Here is a 23388-nt window from a genome sequence, read left to right as displayed (position 1 = left end):
CAGCTGCGTATTACGTACGTACTTACATGCAATGTGATGGTAAACAATACGATTGTACTCCGGTCAGCGGATGTCACACAAATCCATTCGGTAAGTATTCGTCATGCGGTGCGTGACTATATTAGCTATCAGTGATCTTTGAACTTTCGTTATTTGTTGATGGTTTTAGTTTAATTAGATCTTAAATATCGACTTCTAAAAAAAACTGAAAAAATAAAATGTTATAGCGGAAGATTATTTTGCAAGTTTTTTTTGCACTTCTGTTTATTTTGAAATAGAATGTACCTAGGTTCTTAAGAATATCTAAATACAGACAGTCTTTACGACCAGCGAAGAAGAGTGTACCTACATAATTATAAATCACCCAAAACAGTAGTTTTTACTCAAATTACAATATTACAACCATAAAATATCCAGCTACAGTTTTATTAATAATTAAGTTTGAAGTTAATTACTAGTGTAACACTGGCCGTTACCTCGCAAAGGGACCGTGACCGTCCGGTGTATGAATCATGCGCAGGAGTCGACGTACTTAGGCAGATCAGCATTCTCCCGCCAAAATACCAGTATTATGGACATTTTGTGATGTATATCTCAAATAACTGGAATTGCAACACTGTTGTAGGAGATAACAGTGTAATAATTTAATTAGTAAGACTTAAATAATTAATAAGTAAATGTTAGAGGTCGCTACGGTTTACTTGAAGTGAAACATAACATTGGTCATATTATCCGCACGGGGAAAAAGATATGTAACAATGTATTTATTCTAGGTATTTTATGAAATAGATAAGTCTTCACCACTTATTTAGGTCCATATTAACCTTGTCAGTATGCCTCTCATACTCGCACTCTCAAAATAGAATTGCAACTTTCACCGAATTTAGAGAATTTTGGCACTGATTTCACGTTACATTGTGTCGTGAACTCATGAAACTGAAATTGTTCTATTTTCAGCATGCACACCAATTGCACACACGAGACGTTTCTAATGAGATAATTTTAGCTGAGACACACGTGGATATTTTTGCATGGAGGCAGACAAACGAGGCGTGAATTCGGAAATCGATTAACGGTTGCCCCAATATCCTGTCTACAGATAGAATTTTGGCATTACCACCATACAAGGAATGTCAAATTCCTATCCCTGGTAACCAAAACCTCAGATAGGTAGATTATTGAGAACGACTGTCAGTAAGTACCTAAGTACCTAATTCTGACGGATGAACGAAGAAAGCAACGACATTGCAGCATTATGCAAGCAACGACATAAAGTTTATAAAAATGAATAATTACTTAAGTACATAAAAGCAATCGATAAATCACAAATCACCAAATACATAAATCGTGAACTTGCGTTTTTTTACGTCCATTAAGAAAGGGAAGCAGTTAACAGCGCTATTCAATAAAGTAAGACTAATGTGCTGGCTCTATGCACTAATTATTTTGATTTATATGCATTGTGAAACTGTAAAGTTTCTTAGTTTATTTAAATTAGATTGGTATTTATTGGAATATTTTTGTCAAAAAATCGCCTTCCTACATAAATGATAGATTTATTTGCAGCAAAGAGGCTTTTAAGCTTTAAAAATACCTTGTATACTAAAGTATATTAATAAAATGCACCTCCAAAAATATTGATAGTCAATTTCCCAACAAAGTAACTTATATGTAGAACTGGATGTTAGAGTCAACTAGACTCTGCGTCTGAACCATCAAATATTATGGCGATAACATTTGAAAGAACATTAATACTCCATCACAAAGCCAAGGACTTTATATAACAGTGTCCCAAATAAAGCAAACAATATTTACAAAGCCATGCAGCCATTATAGTCTTAACATCGTTAAGTTAAAATTATAATGTCGTCAGGTTGTCGCGAGGCAATTTCTCGTGAAGAGAAAATGGGGCTTTATAAGCAAGGTGCTTATTATATTTGCATCAGCTTAGTCTTTGTTTATGGTCGTTAAATTTCGTAGCGAAACAGAAATAGGTTTGTTAACCTTTTTGTCATCATCAAACCCTTTTGATGGCTACCAAGAAACTACATAAAGTTAAGGAAAAGATTCAAATCAATTGTTAGATTTTTATTGAGCTATGCCTGATTCGAATTATAAATCAAGAAACCGCAGGTGCCAATAAAATTGGATTAAATCCTTACATTCTACACCCTACAGACATCTACATTCACTACCTACTCACAATTTTAGACCTCCAAACCGTGACCTATAGGTATACATATCTCTAAAGTACTTGATAAAGTTCAGGCTACAATATTGACAAAGGTACATTCATATTCCATCACAAATCCATATCATGCTACAAAGAAAGTCATGCTAAGTTAGATGTAGGGATTAAGTAAGTTCATCATTAAGCCAGTAATTACAATTCTTATCACGTCTTAGTGCAAGAGTCAATAAACTGTGCGCCATAGACACGTGTCTATTGGCCGGTCACCAAGTATTTCTGCATCATTATACTCTTTAGTGCAGTTTGCGTCAGCCCATATATAACACGCATACGAGATCTTATCGCATTGCCTATTGCAGAAGGTACCTACCTACATAACAATGCGGGACCACCTACCTATATCGGGTGTGTCGTTCACAATCACATTAAATCATATCGCATATACTTTATGATATTCTATGGCGAATTGTAAAAAAAATAACCTAATCCATTCAGTGGTTTAACCACAGGAGTCATTTTTCGTTTTTATAATTTACAACATCATGTGTAAAGCAGAGATAAACTTAGGAGTATCGTATGTTTTAATCAGTTGACAGCTGTCAGTTTTCAAGGGAGAATTTCAGTTGTTTGTAATGACTGACTTTTATATGGTGTTCTAATTTTTGCACATTTTTATTCCATTTACTTTGTTTGAAAAAATCATTTTTTTATTTTTACGTATTTTTCTTTTTTGTTTGTGTTAAGCGACATATATTAACCAGTATATTAACGCATTCAATTTAATGTGATTATGAACGACACACCCGATATATACTTTTAAGTGTATATTCAAGAGGAAGTTTTTAATATACATACATTGGGCCCTTTTTTTTTTTTTTTTTTTTTTAGCGACGTAAAATAATCAAATGACCCCACCCGCTGTGGGTTAGCAGCGGTGAGGGAGTGTCAGACTTTTACTGACTAAAATCGTCGTGTTCCGTCATAGGCCTTTTATGTACCAGGGCCGCGGTATCTCTTTCGAACAACCCGCAGCCCCGGCAGGCCTTGGCCCTGCTGGGCCCCGCTGGGGTTGCTGACATCTCTTTGAGGAGCGCGTGGAACAACGCGCGCCGTCGACACGGGTCTGTCGTCTAGAAAGACAGAGGGACGATGAGCCACCCGAACTCACCGCCCACAGACCCACGCCTACGGTGGCCGGGAGTCATCTCGCGACACCCGGCGCCCATGGTGTCTACCTGGTCCAGCGCGGCGGCCGGGATGAGAGGTGCGAACTCTCTGGCGTTCCGCCTCCTCCTTCTCGAGCATGACCGCTTCGCAGAAGGAGGCGACGGCATCCCATTCCCTCTCGCCCCGGACCATGGCCTGAACCAGGGCCGGACGCGAGAGGTCGCCGCCGCCCAAAGCCTCGACGAGGACCCGGCGGTGCCCCTCCCATGCGGGGCACACCTGGACTGTGTGGTCCACCGTGTCCTCGGGGCTGTCCGCACAATGGTGACACCCGGGCGCCTCCTCACGACCGATGCGGTGCAGGTACCTCCCGAAACAACCGTGTCCGGTGAGGACCTGCGTCATGCGGTACGTGAGGGCGCCGTGACTCCTCCCGAGCCACTCCTCAAAGAGGGGACTTACCGCCACGATGGTGGCGTGCCCTGCACTGGGTTGCGACAGTCGCTCCCTCCAGGCCACCATGAGATCGCGCCGGAGCTCCGCCCGCTGCGCGACAACTTGCCGCGGCAACGGGGTTTCTCCCCGGCGCTGAGCCTCCTCGCGCCAGTCGTACAGGCGCAAGAAGACCCTCGCCTCCAGATCCCACGGTGGCAGTCCAGCAAGTAGGCCAGCTGCTTCGCGGGAAATCGTGCGGTACCCCCGGATTAGCCTAATGGCTATCACCCTTTGGGGCACGTTCAGGTAGTGTACAGCCCGCGGCCGTACCGAACGTGCCCATACCGGGGCCCCGTAAAGGGCCATGGACCGCAAGACTCCCGCGTAGAGTTTACGGCAGTGGGCGTTTGGGCCTCCCAGGTTGGGCAGGAGCCGCTTGAAGGCAGCACCTGTCTTCTCCAGTTTGGGGCCCAAACGTCGGAAATGTTCGACGAAGTTCCACCGGCCGTCGAGGACGAGTCCTAGGTACTTCATCGCCCTCTCGACGCCGATGGTAACCCCCCCCCACCGTGACCTGGGAGCCTGAAGGTGGCGCGTTCCGAAGCCCATGAAAGCACATGGCCTCGGATTTGTGCAAGGCCACCTCCAGGCCCAGCAGCTGGATCCTCTCGATGACTGTCGCAACCCCGCGCGTCATTATGTCGGCCGCCTCCTGGTGCGACCTCCCTTGTGCCAGAACCAGCGTGTCGTCAGCGTAGCAGACCACGCTGACGCCGCTAGGGAGGTCGGCGCGCAGCACCCAGTCGTAGCCGATGTTCCACAGGAGCGGCCCCAGTACCGACCCCTGCGGAACACCGCACGACATTTCTCGCCGGTTCCATTCCCCGTTGTGACCAGGGTAGATTATGGACCTATCCGACAGATAGGCCTCGACCACGCGACGAAGGTAGGTCGGCACCCGGTGATACCGGAGTGCCTCCCTAATGCAACTCCAGGGAAGGGTGTTGAAGGCGTTGGCGATGTCAAGAGACACCGCCAAGACGACCCCCCCCCGGGACACAGCATCCCCCGTCGTGAGAGCTCTCACGCGCATGATGGCGTCCACCGTTGAGCATACATTGGGCCCTTAAGGCTAAAGATTGCGATCAGGATATTTTAAAGACAGGTAAGTATAGAATTAGCAGAAAACAGCTATGGATGGAACCACTAGTTAATAGAAAACACTGTTAATTCTATCTTCTACTTATCTACCATTTCAACTCCACGTTAATCTCTAACTGTTCTTAGTACTGAGTACATGCCATGCAGAAATGTTCCCAGCAAACCAATCAATTTTAATAATCAATAGATATTTAATCGATTCACGCCTCGAGCGGCTCACACTAATCGAATGTTTTCGACACACAAGTTCAAGGTGCGACTACAGTAACTGTTTCTTTAATTAAATGTGCAAATCGATTACTATGCCTTTCATGTTTTGCCCATACAAACTCGCTTCACAGTTATCCTCCTATTTACCACTTCTGGGAAAGATATTTCCTTGTATCTGGTAATAAAACGATTACTATTCATAGGGATCGGTGTCGATTTTGATAATCGAAAATTCGGATAATCGTACATAGACCGGTGATACAGAAAAATGAACTGTCATCTGAGTATCTGAGTATGTTGCAGCTCTATCAGGCCTTAACAAAAATAAAAATTCACAACAACGTTAGAGATGCATAGTAGCGATTCGATTCATCGGCGTTGTAATGTATATCGATTACAGCAAAAGTCTTATCGATTCTCGGTTGTATCTCCAGGATTCTAGTGGCAAGGTGCGATGCACGAGTCGGGTCACATAACTGTTTCTCAGCCGAAGCCCGCCAAGGGCCGTGGGGCTTTTCCGCGATCCATTCGTTTAGTATGAGAAATTTGCTGTTCCATTTTAAAAATAGGTTAACATTTTCCTGCTTGAATATTTATGTTTTTTATTTGGAGCAGTTGAGTGGGTCAGCAAATGAATTTGAAAATTAACGAGTATTTAATGAATCTTGATATTCTAAAGAATTGTGACAAAAATAATAAAAGATACAGTGTAATTTTTATATAGTTATTTTTTCTAATTGTTAATATTAAAAAATACAATTATTTACATAAGTACATGTTTAATAAAAGATAAAAAATACAGTATATCTATAAAGACTATTCTTTTGTGTTGCCATGCTAACAGTTAAGAAAAAAGGTTATTGTGAAGAGGCAAGTAGCAACAGAAAGTACCTACATAATTGAATAAGGCTCTAATTGTTTTAAAACAATTATTTCATGTAATTTGCTGAAAAAATGTGAATTTATTTTATTTTCTCATAATTACCTACATTCAATTAATCTTCTATTGAAAGTAATCATATAGAATTAAACACAATAAGCTTTGTGTTTAAACCAATTATTATAGTTTATAAACATTATCACGTAAAATAACACAAATTATATCTGTATATAAGTAATTTGACGTCATTGGTGTCATTCACGGTATCACTATTTTTCATTTAATTGGATATTATGTATTAACATAAGCAAGTAGAAAATTATTACCCGTAGTATTATATAACATTAAAAACTTTTCAGATTTTAAAATAAAAAAAACCCCAACTAACATTGACATTGAAAAGGCGTACCTTATCCTTAAAAATACCCATATTGCACTTGAATGGTTTCTTGGTAGGTAATCAAATAACTGCACTGGGGAATTTCTGCGCTCAAATCCTACATATACCATTATACGATGCACTATTATACTGCATTACAATGTCTAGGTCAATGAACTCTGTGCGCACGTATGAATCTCTTTTCCTTTGCGTAACTGACTTTGAATGGAAATTCTGACGATTGGCTATTTAAGAAATAAGAGTTTAAACCTACTCATTTAAAAAAGGCATCCCTTTTGGATATACATGTGGCATATGACATAAATTAAAACATTCCTTTGTCTTACATTAATTTCTGAGAAACTAAATCTTGCTTCATAATTCTTGCAGAATAGTGTCGCAATTTATAGATTATATCTGGTAATAGACAACTAATAGACACAATACTATTGCAATTACCTTTTTCTTGCTTAAACCGCAATAAAGTTGTTAACGGAGTAAAATCGATTTAAGAACGATATTATCATTCGTTTCAGTAAAATAAAAAGAGAAATAAAAATACACATCGATTAGGCACTTACTTCTAAAATATATTAGAAACTATTAATGTTGCATTCTCCAAACTTCCTAAAGCTTAACCTATTGAAACTTTATTGTGAGCTTTAGATATTGACGATTTCTGTAGTTAAATTGATTACCTAGATGACTATAGTAATTTTAATCACCTGAGATCACATCTTATTCATTTTACTTATGGATAACATTATTTCTTTTCAGGACCGCGGAAGGTGGTGGTCAAGGGTGTGGATGGAAGGTTCACATCAGGCCAGCTGGTAGCCATCATGGGACCTTCGGGAGCTGGCAAGAGCTCGCTACTCAATGCTTTGTCTGGATACAGGTACGAACGGCAAACAATAAAAAATGCGAATATGAAACAGATTGCTTCTCCAATGGTTCAAGAAAAACAGAAAAACGTTGAAACTACCCTAAATTGAGTAGACATAATTTATTTACCTGTAAAGGTTCATCAAATTTTTACTCTCCACTTCTCAGATCTGCAGGTGTATCAGGAGAACTTCTGGTAAATGGGCAGCCAAGAGACGAGCATCATTTCCAGAGATCGTCCTGTTACATTACCCAAGAGGATTTACTCCAGCCATTGCTGACAGTTCGCGAAGCCATGGATGTGGCAGCCAGGTTGAAAGCACCCAAAGGATCTAAAGCACCTTCAGAAGAGATTTTGCAAGAAATGGGCCTTTTGGAACATCAGCACACGAGAACAGATATGTTATCGGGAGGACAAAAAAAGAGGTTGGTTTGTTTTGTAACCTTTTTGGTAATACTGGCTGGTAGTATTATAGTTCGAAATTTAAAATGCTCGAAGCTTAAAAATTTGCAAACTGTGTAATCAAGTTAACCTCAATATTTTCTAACTTCTATAAAGTCTGCCAATGACCTACTAATAATGGGATTGGCAACAGATCTCGATTGAGAAAGTTGTCCTAATATTCATATTAAGGAAAATTCGAGATCTTTTTAGAGGCTCTTTGGAATTGTTACTAAGCATTAGCTTTGTCACCTTCGGATTACCCGTTAAATTAACATAATTTGCTAAATACTTTGCGCAACAATACATTTCGGAGGTCCTGTGTAAGATGAGTCTATGTCTATGGCCATCAACAGGTCACAAATCCAGCCTTGCGTTGCCACTAAGAATTTCTACGGCATAAACGTAAATGTTCAGAAATTATACTTCCGATCGTCTTTTTAGATCAAATTACGTCGTGTTTTCTTATTATTCAATTCGATTGCCGATTATATGGAAATCAACATTACAATAATTTTGCAACTATATTATTTTCGGAACAAAGTCTCCCAATGTTGTTGGAAGAAAATTTCCCACATTTGTTTTAAATAAAACTGACTTGGGAAACGTTGCATTCTGCAGCTGTCGCATAGAGTATTTAAAGATACTGCTGTTATTAAACGAACGAACGAATTACAGTTGTAAAACCCTAATAAAATTGCATAAAACTTGGAACTTTATTAGGTACTATTGTGACTCACCTGTGTTTTTATTCATTGTGTTTTTGAGGCAGTCTACAAAGCTTACCAAAATACAATAATACAACAGGATACAACGATACAATAATAGGTATATTGTCATAAGCAACAAGGGTGCAAAAAAGGTGCTCATGAGTTTATGGTTTTCTCGCAACTTGCAGCCTTGTGCAAACTTCGAGTGTTATAATTATAGCTCCATGCATCATGCGCTGCAATTATAGATACATCGTAAATTCATATTTTAGCAACATTTTATTGCCATTATGATAATGATCGTTTAGGTTTCTCAATTTTAGTTTACTATGTACATAGTTAGTGTTTACTTTGTATTAACATATTATCATTCATCAGGCTTTCTAAAACTCATAAAAGCTTCCTTTCATAAAATTGGATCCGGAGAACCAGAAAAACTAAATGGCTGCAACATAGCAAGGGATTTTATGACTACAAATCACAGGAACTGCTCAATAGATTTCACAAATATTCACCCATACAAAGCTACATTAATAGTCCTTAAATCCGGTGAACAAAGTCAGGTAGAATGTTAAAATCGTGCCGGAATTGCTTCGAAACTTTCCCGGCTGGTATTTAAATATTAGTCCGATGTTCTAATCCATTTTAAAAGCTATTAGGCAGTATTAGTATAAGTTAGTTTTAATTCTACAGTCGAAATATATAGAACAGGATCAGTAAAAGGTCTAATAAACTTCGCACCCATTTACTTTACCAAAGCATCGCTGAATATCTAATCAATCTATTTTTTCGTCTTCCAGGTTATCAATAGCATTAGAATTAGTCAACAACCCTCCAATATTCTTCCTGGACGAGCCTACAAGTGGATTGGACACAGTCACAACAACACAGTGTGTGAAAGTGCTAAAACAATTGGCAAGGCAAGGAAGGACCGTCGTGTGCACTATACATCAGCCCGCGGCTTCGCTGTTGGAGATGTTCGATCAGGTAAGATTTGGAAATAGTGCTATTAGTACGTATGTCTCTGCCATCTAGGTACACGGGACTATAGACTCCCAGTCTTTGAGAAGGTGAACGTGGAGTCAAGCCAAGCCAACATTTTGAAGCCATTTTGAGACATCATCATCATCTGCCTTGCAATTTCCTAACTATGTTGGGCTCGGGGTTGTTGTATTTGAGGCAGCTTAAAAGAAAGTCGACTTGTCTATTGAAAGACTTTAATTCTGTTATTAATGAACCTATTAAAATTGTTCTTATACAATTGAAAACTCTGCATGAGTCTGCCGTTTCCCACTTTTGCTTGCAACCTATTTACTTGCTAAATATAATTTTAGATACGACTCTGTAGTTAGATATCGACACAGGAAAATGCATTTAATTTTATGAAAAAGTATTTAGGTATAAGTATGCAGGTACATAAACACAGCTTAAGCAAACCATACCTTCCAAGATTAATCAACGTCAGCTTTGCATATTAAGCTTTGAGATTTTCGTGGCTTTCCTTATAGTGTGTTACCAGCAATTTATTACATGGGTACATAATGCATTTACCTGCACGTATATATAAATAAAACATTTAACGGACTTGCAAACTGCTTGGTTTTCACATTCAGTATTAAAGCACTGGCCATTTTCCTCAAATCGTATAACTGTGGATTGCAATAATCGATCCATTCGTTGTTTTAGATTAGAGTTTAAATTTGACGTAATTTATTTGGAGCTAATGTAATAAGAAATTAGGTGCATACCGGTGTACTTTATTTATTACGAAAAACAAGATTTAATCGTAACTTACTTATTTGTACCAGGCTAGACTTGGGCAGAAGGACGGAAAACTAGAATTTTAATGTAATTTTTCGAATTTAGCTGTCCCGTACCTCGTTCTTTTTATTATTTATCATTTGTTTTAGGTGAATAGTAGGTGTATTAAGAGCAATTTTATGTCACCGTGTAGGTCCTTAAATATATCAAGATTTATTATTTTTTAAAAAGACCGATAATAAAATAAATCTATCTAAGTGTTATAAAGAAAAACTAAAGACTATTATAACAAAAGGTAAATGTTAGAATACCATTAAAGCTTGCAATGTTCATTTTATGTTCGAGTAACATACCGTATTATTATCATATCATTATTAGTCGGAATTATTATGAAGTTATTAACTCGTCCACACCTTCAATCGTGAGTTATTGTTGAAGGTATTATGAATTTTTGTATTTTAGTGTTGCTAGGAATCGCACTGATAATATGTAATTATAATTCTGAAGAGACACATAGATTACTGGTTAATATGCTTAAGCCTTAATTTAAATTAGGTATCAGCTTGTTTTTGAGCGTTGCTGAGAATCCTACCTCTGATCTTCTGTCATCCAAAAAATATCTAATTCATTTGCTTTATATGGTAACATTTTTTTTTACAAATTGTTGCCGAGCCCATTTCTGTTTTACAGCCTAGTTTTGAAGTTTCAGGTTCAGTTTTGCTGCAAGTAGGGCTTTTTTAAAAGGTGTTTCTCACCTGCAGTTTTACAGTTAGTTACTTTCTGTAATCAGTGGTTTATTGCTATTATTAGGTAGACTCGGTCCAGGCGCAACGGTCACATCCAACTGTGAACTTATATACAACTCTGTCGATCCTTTTGTAGATTACAGGCGAGATACCATGACGTTATATATCACGTAGGTATTTTAATTAATTCCAGTTATAATTATAAGAATCAACGAGAGGTTACATTTAATAAGTTCGTGACGATCACAGCGGTTTGCGTGTGACTACCATTGTTTCATTAGCTTAGTGATTATTTACATAATAACCGTAATCACCATTATTATACAATACTCTGTGATTTACTTTGACGTTTTCTTCTTCTTATTTTACTTTAAAATACCTACAAAAGTTTAATAATAAAAATCCTTGTCTACATGATTCAATGATGGAATAGGTGTTCACAATTCGTATGGACGTGTTAATGAGTTGGTTTTCATACATTTCGCATGAAACGCGATAGGTATTGAATTTTCTTTATATTTAGTGAATGGTTAGATAAATAAAAATGTTAGCGTTTACTCGATATACCTACATATTACGTAAAGGTATACCTGTATTTGAACGTATCGAGCAATCAAAGCTCTCAAGCGTTTCGAAAAAAAAAAACAATTCTGTAGAGAAGGTCTAGGTTCGATCTAATAAATCTTTTGGTTTATGCTATCTATTCAACTGATTACTTACAACTTTCACCAGATAATTCGCACTAAAAATATTGCGTACCTATAAGAAAAATATCATTCCATTGACGCATGCTATTAATGAAAGTCTAACACAAACCATTCAATTCTCGAATGATACAGATTCGCTAATAACGACCTTTCACCAAATTGTGATGTCAATAGATTTCCCCATGGTAGCACCGTTACGGCCGATCCCTATATTCAATCTCTCTATTATTTTGTTACCCAGAGTTTTTTTAGCCCATAATATCCCACTGCTGGGCAAAGGCCTCCCCATCTTGCTTCCACACTTCTCGATCTTTCGACCGAGTCCACAAGTCTCGACGATAGGCGTCTAGATCGTCACGCCATCTCTTCCGGGGCCTACCCCGCCTGCGGTGTCCATCTTGAGGTGTCCACTGGGAGACGATAGTGACCCATCTTTCTGGATGCATTCGGCTGACATGTCCGGCCCAGTTCCATTTTAGTGTTGCCGATTTGAGATAGTGTTTTCATATACGCCCCATACAAGGTACGTCAAATTCCTATCTCTAGTTAGCAATACCAGCAAATGGATAGAATATTTGGTTTGGCCATTAGCCATCACATACAGCCACAGCCAACAACTTTGCCGTCATATATTTTCGTGACAAATAGTCATAATGTATCAAAGAATACAATGTTGCTGATTATTTTTATCAAGATCACACGTGTAAGTAGATTATTAGATAATTAGGACAGGAAAACTATGTTGCTAAAGGTCAGATTTGGCTTGATTAAGCGTTACGAGTTGTTGCTACATCTCATTATAAGCTTTGCAAGTTTGTGTAGTTCTAAGAAAATATGCAGGCTTTCAGGGTTCGGAGGAAACAGAATGAAGCCATATTCATATTTTAACTAAATAGGTTGATTTAGGTATGGTTTATAGGTGGCTTATAGATTGGAATAGCAAGAAATTGGAATTAATAGTACATCCTGTGTTGACGTCTTGTTGCTAAGATGATGATGACAGTTTTTTGACCAGTATCTTACTTATGTTTAGATCTCAATTAGTAAGTTCGACACATTACCTGACTCTCTTAGTTTACAATGAAATTGCAATTATTCATGGTTTATAATTATTTTTCCAGGTTTACGTGATAGCTGATGGCTACTGCATATACCAGGGCGACACAAAAGCGATGGTACCCTTCCTACAGACCGTTGGCTTGCCCTGTCCTAGGCATTATAACCCAGCTGATTTTAGTAAGTACCTTTTTTGTTTTGGTTCATTCACCTAGCTCGTCGTCCTATTTAGGAAACCAGATCATCTTTAAGTAGGATAATAGAGGATTGTTTCCTAGTAGGTGCAGAATTAGGTGCTAGCATAGAGAGTAAAGTTTGCACTTTTGCAGGCAAGCGTGGGAGTTCTCGCGTATTCAAACCATGTGAATCGAGTTGTCTCGTGATTTCTCGGCAATAGTGTGGAGCCGCCATAACAAAAATGTGTTTTGTAGTTGTCATGATTAGAATGTTGACACGTGTTAAAGTTATCTGGATTTACATAATTATATAATGATTATTAACTTTGTAGTTCCATACTTAATGACAGTTTGAGAAACGTGGAATGCTCACACTTAGTTGCTAGGTCAATTAGAGCTGTAATAGTATCAAATAATTGTCTGGACTGATTATGTACCTGTCTCATGCAACTATAAAACCGATTAACCGATGTTGTTGTTTTCTAACTTTGTCATGTAGCCTGGGAAAAAATCCATAAAATATTTGATTATGTTTGTATTAGACAGGCCTACTAAGTATCTCCACATTGACTATTCTATAAAATATTGTTTGGGTATAGCATTGATTATGATGACAAAAAGGTATGCAGGCATGCACATTGTACAGTCTATTGATTGTTTAATCAAGCTTGGTCCAATTCAAAGTCTTTTACGTAGCAACAATACGATTGGCATAACAATAAAACAATACTTTTGTGTTCGTGTAGATACTGACTATTCACACCGTTTCATTCGAGTAGGCATCAAAGGCACTTCTTCCCTTGCCTAGATTAATAGTGGCCAAAAGGCTGGAAATGGCGAGACATTGAAAGATTACGAGTAGGTATCTGTATGTTTACAGTCCAACATAAAGCAAGAAACCTTTATGTGTATGTATAAATCTTCGGCACTAAAAATGGAGTTTACTTTAAGCTGACAAGTTTTTCATGTAGTTTTTGTTAAGAAGGATCACTCTTGGTTAATTTCCCGTCTCGTTTTAAACGTGACAGTTCAACGGTCTACCTAATCTGCAAGGGTAAAGAGCGCTACTGAAGGAAAACAAAGCTGAACCCATTTGTTATTCAAATCAGCACCTATCCATTTACTTACGTAAAGTGTTACAGAATTTAAAATATTCCATTGTGATACTGTCCCTCTTAAGTCACATGTTATTGTATAGGTACTGACATAATTTTATTAACGTTTATAAAATTCCTGTTTATAATCACTTTGTTTTATATTGTCAGGTCTTATTTTTCAAAACTATGCAATTCATAGCTATAGGTCATAAGGTATTACGTAGGAGGGTTATCTAATTTTAGCGCCTTCGACTAACATCTACTTATAGGGTAGGCACCTATTCTATAAACAAATCTAATATTCAAATTACAAGTTAAATAAACTTTCCATATCTGATTAGGATGTAGAGGAAGTTGAGGCACACAAATCGATAAGACGAACGATATCTTTTATAAGCCTTGGACTTCCTTTCAATTCTAATCATAAACATCAAACAAAACTTTCCATAGATATTTACTTACCTAATAAATATTTTTTTACTTACAGTCATAGAACTAACAGAAACACCAGAATTTATAAACCTACTATCCAAAGAGATTATGAACGGAAAAGTTTACAAATCAGTCAAACTGGACCAAGAGCAGGCTGCACCAAACACAACACAGATGCAGTTGAAGATCAGTTACGAAACAGAGGATGCCAACGAGACAGAAATAATCCTATCAAATGAAAAGTGCTCCTACAAAGTGCAAAAATACGAAGGATCAAGTGGCTCCGTAAGTTCGCTGTCCAGTCAGCTGTCGAATGGAAATTCTTCGATAGCTTGGATGAGGATGCAGAAACCAGACGCGAAGAAATATTCGGCGACGTTTTTTGAACAGTTTTCGATTCTGCTGCAGAGGATGTTGACACAGATTTTTAGGAATAGACCAGGTAAGGCTCTTATAAAATCGTAATCTTGACCTCTTTGACTATATCAGGTACATAAAGTTGATTTCCGAGAAAGTTTCGTGAATCACTTATTGCCAAACACTTTTATGCTCATAGCCGTAACGACAGACTTTCTAACACCACATCAAATAAGAAAAAAAAACTAGGCTCCAAGGAATGCACCCGTATATAAAGCGAAACCTTTACATTACAAGGATCTCGATTCCCAAAACTGTAAATAACCTCTATATTAATAGTTCTTAATGAATTTGTTCCACAATTCCAGGTCTCTGCATCCAGTTCATTCACCACGTGATGTGTGGCTTACTAGTGGGGATCTGCTTCTTCAACATGGCGAACGACGGCACGCAGATGTTCAACCACCTCAAGCTGTGTGTGGGGCTCGTCATATTCTTTGCGTATACGCAGATCATGGTGCCAGTTCTTGTATGTGAGTATTTTGATATCTCTATGAGACAGGTACACTACATGGTATTCTAAAACTTACTTGAGTTATTGAAGTATACCTATTACCGAGCAGGTCTTAACGAGTTAATTTCGTATGATATGATATAAATGGCATGAAATCTTCTACACAAGACCAAATTGATTTTAAACTAAACGGGTAAAGAAGTCTCACGCCCGAATACTGAAAAGCCACTCAAGTTTAGTCTGCTGAAATATTATATCTCTATAATACATAAGCTGAACATATATTTTGAGAATTTTGTGATCTGACCCCTTTCACCAAACTAATCAAAATGTTCACATTTCCAGATCCCCAAGAAGTGAAACTAGTAAAGAAAGAGCACTTCAACTGCTGGTACAGCCTGACTCCATACTACGCTGCATTAACAGTGTCCAAGCTTCCCGTACAAGTGACTTTCAACATCATATTCTCGACCATCGTGTATTTTATGGCTGGAGTACCGTTTTCTGTAATGAGGTTCCTTGCCTTCTGCCTCGTGGGGAACGTTGTGTCTTTGGCAGCTGAAGGCATGGGGATGGCGATTGGCTCTGTGTTTAATGTTACGGTGAGTTCACTATTATGTTATTTACTATTCATATTTTACAACGAGCTTCAGCATCCTTCTTTTGGTAAAATTATTGAGGACCATTCGCACGGAGATGTAAAGCGCGAAACCGTGAAGCTCCTGGTCAACTTCAATATCGTTTTCACAGATGTCTGATTATTCAGAAACTCTTCACACTATCCACATCTCCAGAAACTACCCAACATTTAACAGTCGTCCTACAAGCTACTCTTCACTGATATTACCATTATTTTCGTCAGACTAATTTATAAATTAACCTTTACTTTCTTTTTCTTTCAGAATGGATGCGCTATCGGTCCTTCAGCCATCGCTCCATTCCTTGGCCTCGCCATCTACGGATTCGACTTCGCACACGAGATACCTCTTCTTATGAACATCCTCATGAAAACCTCTTTTATCAGATGCGGTATAGTCGCCATGGTTCTTACAATTTTTGGCTTTGACAGACAACCATTAGATTGTGAAGACATGTATTGCCATTTCGCCAAACCAGAGGTTTTGATCAAATACTTAGATATAGAGAACAGTTCAGTTTGGCTAGAAATAGCAACAATGTTGGGTATTATGTTGGTCTTCCGATCTATGTGTTACATCGGCCTAAGATGGCGATTCGCTACATGATTTATATAACCATAGAGCCTTGTACGCGTCCCTTCAAATTGTGATATAAGCATTACACGTTTCTGTTAGTACAAAATTATTATGTTCTTGTGATCAGTTTATGTTAAATTATTGTTTAAGATTTAGGTATTTATGTCACGTAATATTTTTAATTATAGTTAGTTTGTATTCACATTTACTCCGAACGGGTGTTTGTCTCGAATTTTAGAAGTTATGTTATTTAAATTATTGTAAAACGTTGAATAGAAATCGCGATAAGTGTCTTTATGGGAACTTTACACCTAATCATTAAAATATATGGGTAATGGTATATAATCTTGGGTAATGTACAGCCAAAGATACCTAATATACATACATCTGTGACTGATTGTTAGTTATAACAAGGCAGTATGCTCATTTCTCTTGCCGTAAATTTAAACTACATAAGTATAAATATATAATCTAAATAAATGGATTTAATCATCTTGTGGTAGTATATACTTAAATCATTTTTTAATTATACAATCATGACCATCAGGATTCATGATCATCAGGATTAAGAGGAAAAAGTTATACATTTAAGACACCATTTCTTAGGAACATTTTATATTAGTTGGTTTATGTTAAGTTAGTGTTCTGTAAATACTAGAAATAAGAATGCTCGTCTTAGATATTATTTGGTTAAAATGTGTTAATTTTGGGACCATTATTTTGTGTGATATTTATAAACATATGAAACCCAGTACTTTAATGAAATGTATGTTATTTTAATTTCACCTTTGGTGTTGGCATTTGATGACTGTGTAATGGAAAATTATATGACAAATCAGGTGTAGAAAGAAGCTTTTTCCAACTAGCGGATTTTTGCGTATAGGTACAGATGCCAGTAGAACCTATCAGAATTTCTACCAATCGAACATTAACATTTCACTGTTGTGATAAGGTTGCAAATCTATTGAAGAAATTTGACAGATTTGGGTTGGTGTGTCTGAAGCTAGTCTCGGTTCTTCTACGCCTGACAAGGGTGAAAATTCTCTGTAAGAATGTTATTAGTTATTATTTTGGGTATTATTTGTAATCGTAGGTATGTCGCATACCAAAACTTTAAATTTCTTAAGAAATAAAAGAAAATTTATAAGTATGTTACGTGCTTAAATGCAAGAATTTTGTCGCAGTGACATTCGGATATAAAATTAAACTTTCTGTCACTCATTCCTATTAAATTATATAGAAAATAAAATTAGTAATGGTAAACGGTAATTTAGATTTAAAAGCTGTCACACAGCGTTAAATAAACGTGATATCTTTAATTTATGATAAATATATTATAGCTTTTAGTGTATGTAAATATATTTGGCATTGAATAAAGTCCACTTTTGCAAAATACCACTGCATATGCAGCCAATTATGTACTTTCCTGGACTATTTAAAGATATCAAACAGCGATTACATAAGCCCTTAGTGGAGTTAAATTAAAGCTGTTACTTTTACGATTCTGGACCTTATTAAAAGGACTTATTCCTTTTAATAAGGTCCAGAATCGTAAAAGTTTGTTAAATAAGTGGTGTTGTTTTAGGAAAAAAACTATACACGTAGTATAGATGACATCATCTCATTGCCAACAAGGCAAAATATACTCTATTAGCGATGCTTACAACTTATACTAATTTGGTATTTTGATCAGATGGTTTAAGGTTCAGTTTTCTTCAGCAGTTAGAAACTGGTTGATTGCAAGGGCAAGTGAAAACCGTGATAAAAATAGTAATGTTTAAAACAGTGATATTATAAATTTGATTTAAAACAAATGACGGGTTCCATTCGCCTAATCTGTGAATAAGGTATCTTTTTGTACTTTTATATGAAATCGAAACAAAATATAAATTGACAAGTAAATAATAGTTTTATTTATCCCTCTTATTAACGGCAGTTACATTATTGCAATAAAGGCACCTGTTTTATGTGTTGAAAACTAAAGTAAATACATAAATCTGTTTCAACCCTTCAAAAAAATGACAATATTTATTTAGTATTTAGAATTTATAACTGGAACTTCATTTTGTATGAAATTATTGCAGACGTGGTGAAAATTTTCATGTAGCACTGGAAAAAGTTGGCAAAAACCACCAACTTTGCATGTATAAAAACAAAACATTTATAACTATTTTATATTAGTGGCTACATTTTCTAACTAATTACCAACAAAACAATGTTTCTCTGTTCTATCTTTGAACACAGTGATACAGATGAAATAAGGTTTGGAACTGTAGCCCAATTACCTACTATTATGACTATGATGAGCTATCTAAATCAAAACAAAAAAATAGTGAACAAATAATATGACTCCATACACAGACATATTTGTTTGCGATCTCAGCATTGACCCGTTGTATGTCGGAGTGCAGATATACGCGGGACACAATTGAATTTCTATTGTTTTATCATTAGCGACATACAAGAAGTTAGGTAAGATCATCATAATGACTTCACTTGTTTAGCTGCTATTGTATTTTATAAAAATTCCTTATATTTTTATAGGGCACTTACGAAAGTACAATATAGTTAATTACTCTGTTGCTAAAGGAATATAAAATACAATATTTTATACAGAAATCTTTACCTATAAAGTGAAATAATATTTCTATCTTTTCCCCGCACCCTTGTCACGTCGTTTTTTGACATGTTTCTTTGTTTTAGTTTTCCTTTTCTCAGCTTTTTCTTCCTTCACAGCTTTTTTCCTTAATTTTTTGCTGTTTGGTGATTCATCTCTGGGTCGGGCGCTGTTTTTGAATTGCTTTGTTGTTTCTGAAAAAAAGGTGTTTAGTCATTAGTCTGTGTGATTAAGAATTTTTCGCTTAATTACCTGTTTTTTTGGTGTAGAATTTCCTGGGATTTTTTTAGAATGATTCAGGAAATTTTAAAGCAGGTGCCGGGTTTTTAGGTACCAATGTTGGATTAATCTTACAATATAAAGTTGTTTATTAGGAAATATTTAGTTTAATTAATGTTGTTGTCAATTTGAAAATAGACTTGATAACTGTTATTTGCACGACTATAATCAACCTTATTTATATTTTTGACATTCATAAGTGCTTGTCAAGAACCAAATGAAATAAATGAAATCACTTTGTTTTGATTGACATAACAAAACTAACAAAACCAAGTTCCAGAACTATTCCTATAATAGATATGGCAATAAATAAATACTTACGCTCATCATCATCCGACCCCTCAGAACCACTGTCAGAGCCACTGTCAGAAATCTCATCTTCCTGTAGAATATCAGGTTTCTCAGCTGCGGTCAGGTCCTCGTTGAAGCCAGCAATCTTCTTGTATGCTAGGTCTTCTGTGTCACCCTTCTTTGCTTTTGTAATGTCTCTCTCATAGTTTATGACCTGAAAGAATATACATTTCATAAGTTGAAACTATTTACCTTATAAAAAAAATATATTGATCTTAAAAGCACATATAAACTTGTACCCTGTATGGTCGGTAAATAGGGTAACTTATGTTGAAGCAATATTGCATACTGAGCAATTTTATGGTCTGTACAAGGAGTGAATGAGGTTTGGAAATAAATGTGGTTGCAAAAGCTTTACAATTTAGGTTTTGTTTAATATGGGAACCAATAGGTCTTACCTCAGTTAGCCTTTTTGGAATGTAGATATTTTTGAAGGCTTCCTCCTCAACCTGTTCTTGAGCTGTCATCTCCTCAAAGTTCCTTGCTGCAGCCTTTTCAGACAGTTTCTCAAGGCATTCCTCTAAATTATTCTCATTAATTGTAGAATCGGTAATAAAATCAAACAGTTCCTTAACTGTTAAGGTAGCTACACCCTTCTTTCTAAAGAAGTCTGAAATATTTGTGCAATCTTTACGTAAAAACTCAAACGCATGGGGATGATCATGTTCCACTGATTGTGATACGTCTATGATGACAACGTTCCCTTGGTGATACAAAAGATTAAACTCTGATAAGTCAGCGTGCACCAACTTGCATATGTTGAACATTTTCCACATCATCATAACAATATCTCTGTATAAAGAGCGAGCAGTAGATTGTGATATTTCAACGTCTTTTAATTTTGGTGAAGGCCAACCGTCTTCTCCCATAAAAGACATAACCAACACATGGCTACGTAGAATCACTGGTTCAGGGACAGTAAGTTGAGCATTATACATTCGTACCAGATTTCTCATTTCTTTCTCCGCCCATGTTCGCACCATCTTACGTGGATTAGACCTGCAGTAGCCATTTCTGAATCTGTATTCTCCGGACACATACTTATCTCTGTCTTTGAAGACTAGAATAGATGTTTTGAATATTTTAACAGCATAATCCTTTCCATCTTTTGAGGTTGCATGATACACGTTGGCCTCTTTACCAGTAGATATGCAACCATTGATTTCATTGATAATGCCTCTATTAAGAAGTTTGAATAATATCATTTTAGTGCGAGGGTCCATGACCTGCTCAGCAGTAGCTCTGTCATGTTTGTCCTTAATCCTAATCCTCTCATTATCGGCCTTTCTATCGTTAATGTCCATGAATTTTTCAGTTTTCCTCGACATTGGTTCGTATTTGTCAACATTGATTTTGTGAACATATTTTTTGAATAACTTTTCGCTCGGCTGGTAGGAACTGACTTTATTAGATGGTGCTTGAGAGTTGATGTTGTTTTTCTTCTTGTTCTGACTAGGATCATCGGAATCGTGAAAGTATTCGTCTGAATTGAAATCGTCATCATCTTCAGATTCACTACTTAGGTTTTTGATTTGTGGAACATCTGAAAACTGTGGAACATATGCATGTATTAGAGGGCCTAAAGTATTTCTTAGGTTAATGCCTGGTGATTTAACGTGTAAAGAGCACAGTAATATAGTAAAATGCGTCTTAAACTCACCCGAACACTCTTAACCTTAACAGTTATATCTTCCTCGTAATCACTAAACTGGCCTTCCGCCATCGTGACAAGAATACTTAGTAAAAGTAGTGAGCTTAAATTATGAACAATTTATGTTTAATATAATAGCTGTTTTTGTAGTAAAAATCCAAAACAACCTCTTAGTCCATGTGGATCGCGAACTTTTGTTGTTGTATTTTTGACAGTGACATGAACGACAAAATGGCACTTTGTTGACAATGCGTAAAATACCTCTGTTCCACGATGTAGTTATTCTTGCTCTGTTCCACCTACATTTTTTTATTAATTTCACTGATTCATAGATTATTTTTTTCGATTCAAGTTCAATATCATAGTATAATCTCAATAAGGAAATCATAGGATATATAATAGGATAATCATTGGTTGCTACAGCATAAGACGATTTATACACGACGAAGACGATTAATACACTAATATTCAATAATAATAGATAATCGGTTCAAACATTTACAAAGTCATACATAAGTACCTATATCTACAGATAAATCTTCAAAAACGTCGCTCAGAAGTCGGCAAGAAATTTTTAATTGCAGATAAGTAGATTCAAGGGCGGATCCAGCTTCGGCACCAGGGGGGGGTCACAGAGTTGTGATCAAGTCACAAAAAATGTTAATTATTCATTTATAAATATTAATTATCACGCAAAAGTTGCCGACATTTGGTTTTATATAAATAATATAATATTAAAACGTGTACTTCTTATAATATAAAAAGTACACCGTGCCTTCAAATACAAAGAGCGCGAGCGCAGCGAGCGCGAAATTTTTACGAAAGTTAAGAAAATTGTTTTCATGTAGAAAATGGCCCGAGCAGAGTGAGCGCAATTTCTTGTAATTATATGATTCATAATTACGCGAAAAACAAAAACAGCGCGAGCGAAGCAAGCGCGAAAATTTTTATTCAGTTCGAGGACTAAAAGTAGATGAAAGCGCTTTCTTGCTATATAACAAGTATACAGCACAAATACAAAAAGCGCGATCGAAGCAAGCGCGGAAATTTTTTCAGGTTTAAGACTATACTTTTGAAAAGTATTGTGTACGCAGAAAAGGGCGTGTAATTTGTATGTAGGTATGTAAAACATTTTCTTTCACGGATAGCGGAAGCGGATTTTTAGTAACGGGGTCCCGTTTCCTTCTTTTGGGTACGGATAAAGAGTAAATAAAGAATAGAGAGCGAGCGCTGCGAGCACGATTCTTCAGCAAAACTACTCTACCTCTATCTATCTGTGTACCTATTCACTCAGAATAAAAATTATCTTATACTTAAGTACTAAATGTATACCTAATGGAACAAAAACATAAAACATCGTGTTTAACCATTTCAATTAGTGGTCCACCTAGGTCGTGGTCCTGGCCTAGGGGGGGGTCATGAACTTGTGACCTACCCCCTGGATCCGCCGTTGAGTAGATTTGTAAAAATCATTAGGTTGTTATCATAAATACCTAGGTATCTACTTTTTGTCCTTTGACTCTGCCTAATCCTTTGGGGAATACAAGCACAACGTATGTCCGTGGACAGGGGAGGCTTGATTGAGTAATGAGCCAATTCAATGTCAATTGGAAAAATTGCGACGTTTTGTTTTATAAATATTTGATCTATCGGATTAATTGGACAATCCCCTGTACTCGGATTGATAACTACCGGTGGACTTTGTTGTCCCTGAAGACTGGCGTATTTTAATTTGAACACAGATTTTTTTGTTTTGCCTGAGTCTAATTGGTTGCAATCAAACGAATTTGCAGTCTGTAGGCATGTTCTTGCTAGGGGCACTTAGGGAAAATTCTCATCAGCTTTTTTGGTAAGGAATCAACAGGAGCTCAAAAATAAGAAAATTAGGTAAGATTTCATTTGGATCTTATCCTTATATAGTCCTCCAAGTGTTTTTTCAATTATTTTATGGAAAATTCCCTTACCAAACT

At 36.8% G+C, this 23388-nt stretch overlaps 2 protein-coding genes across 2 annotated transcripts in view; one reads left to right on the top strand and one right to left on the bottom strand.

Annotated features, from left to right (window-relative positions):
- Positions 1-18422, top strand: part of LOC124634832 (ATP-binding cassette sub-family G member 1) — a 60917-nt gene extending 42495 nt beyond the window's left edge. Inside the window, exons 3-10 of the mRNA XM_047170481.1 lie at positions 7201-7321; positions 7477-7734; positions 9261-9447; positions 12796-12910; positions 14491-14877; positions 15161-15325; positions 15652-15908; positions 16209-18422. Coding sequence (XP_047026437.1) covers positions 7201-7321; positions 7477-7734; positions 9261-9447; positions 12796-12910; positions 14491-14877; positions 15161-15325; positions 15652-15908; positions 16209-16550 — 1832 coding nt within the window. The 3' untranslated portion in view covers positions 16551-18422. The remainder of the gene's footprint in view (positions 1-7200; positions 7322-7476; positions 7735-9260; positions 9448-12795; positions 12911-14490; positions 14878-15160; positions 15326-15651; positions 15909-16208) is intronic.
- On the bottom strand, positions 18407-21628 carry LOC124634833 (serine/threonine-protein kinase RIO1). The gene is made up of 4 exons (XM_047170482.1): positions 21428-21628; positions 20166-21317; positions 19738-19921; positions 18407-19331 (listed from the first exon to the last, which is right to left on the bottom strand). Exons 1-4 carry the CDS (start codon positions 21488-21490, stop codon positions 19168-19170), a joined length of 1563 nt encoding a protein of 520 aa, XP_047026438.1. The 5' UTR covers positions 21491-21628; the 3' UTR covers positions 18407-19167.
- Positions 21629-23388: the final 1760 nt, after the last annotated feature.

The sequence above is a fragment of the Helicoverpa zea genome, chromosome 12 (genome assembly GCF_022581195.2).
Source record: "Helicoverpa zea isolate HzStark_Cry1AcR chromosome 12, ilHelZeax1.1, whole genome shotgun sequence".
Classification (NCBI taxonomy): domain Eukaryota; kingdom Metazoa; phylum Arthropoda; class Insecta; order Lepidoptera; family Noctuidae; genus Helicoverpa; species Helicoverpa zea.
The sequence above is the reverse complement of the archived record's forward strand: the minus strand, read 5'-3'. Positions and strand labels throughout refer to the sequence as shown.

Bases quoted from the DNA above. Each gene is read 5' to 3' on its own strand.
- LOC124634833 (XM_047170482.1), bottom strand. From the start codon at position 21,490: ATGGCGGAAGGCCAGTTTAGTGATTACGAGGAAGATATAACTGTTAAG. The intron at 21,318-21,427 runs GTGAGTTTAAGA...TATGTTCCACAG, and splicing joins TTAAGGTTAAGAGTGTTCGG to TTTTCAGATGTTCCACAAAT. The intron at 19,922-20,165 runs GTAAGACCTATT...ATATTCTTTCAG, and splicing joins TTCCAAAAAGGCTAACTGAG to GTCATAAACTATGAGAGAGA.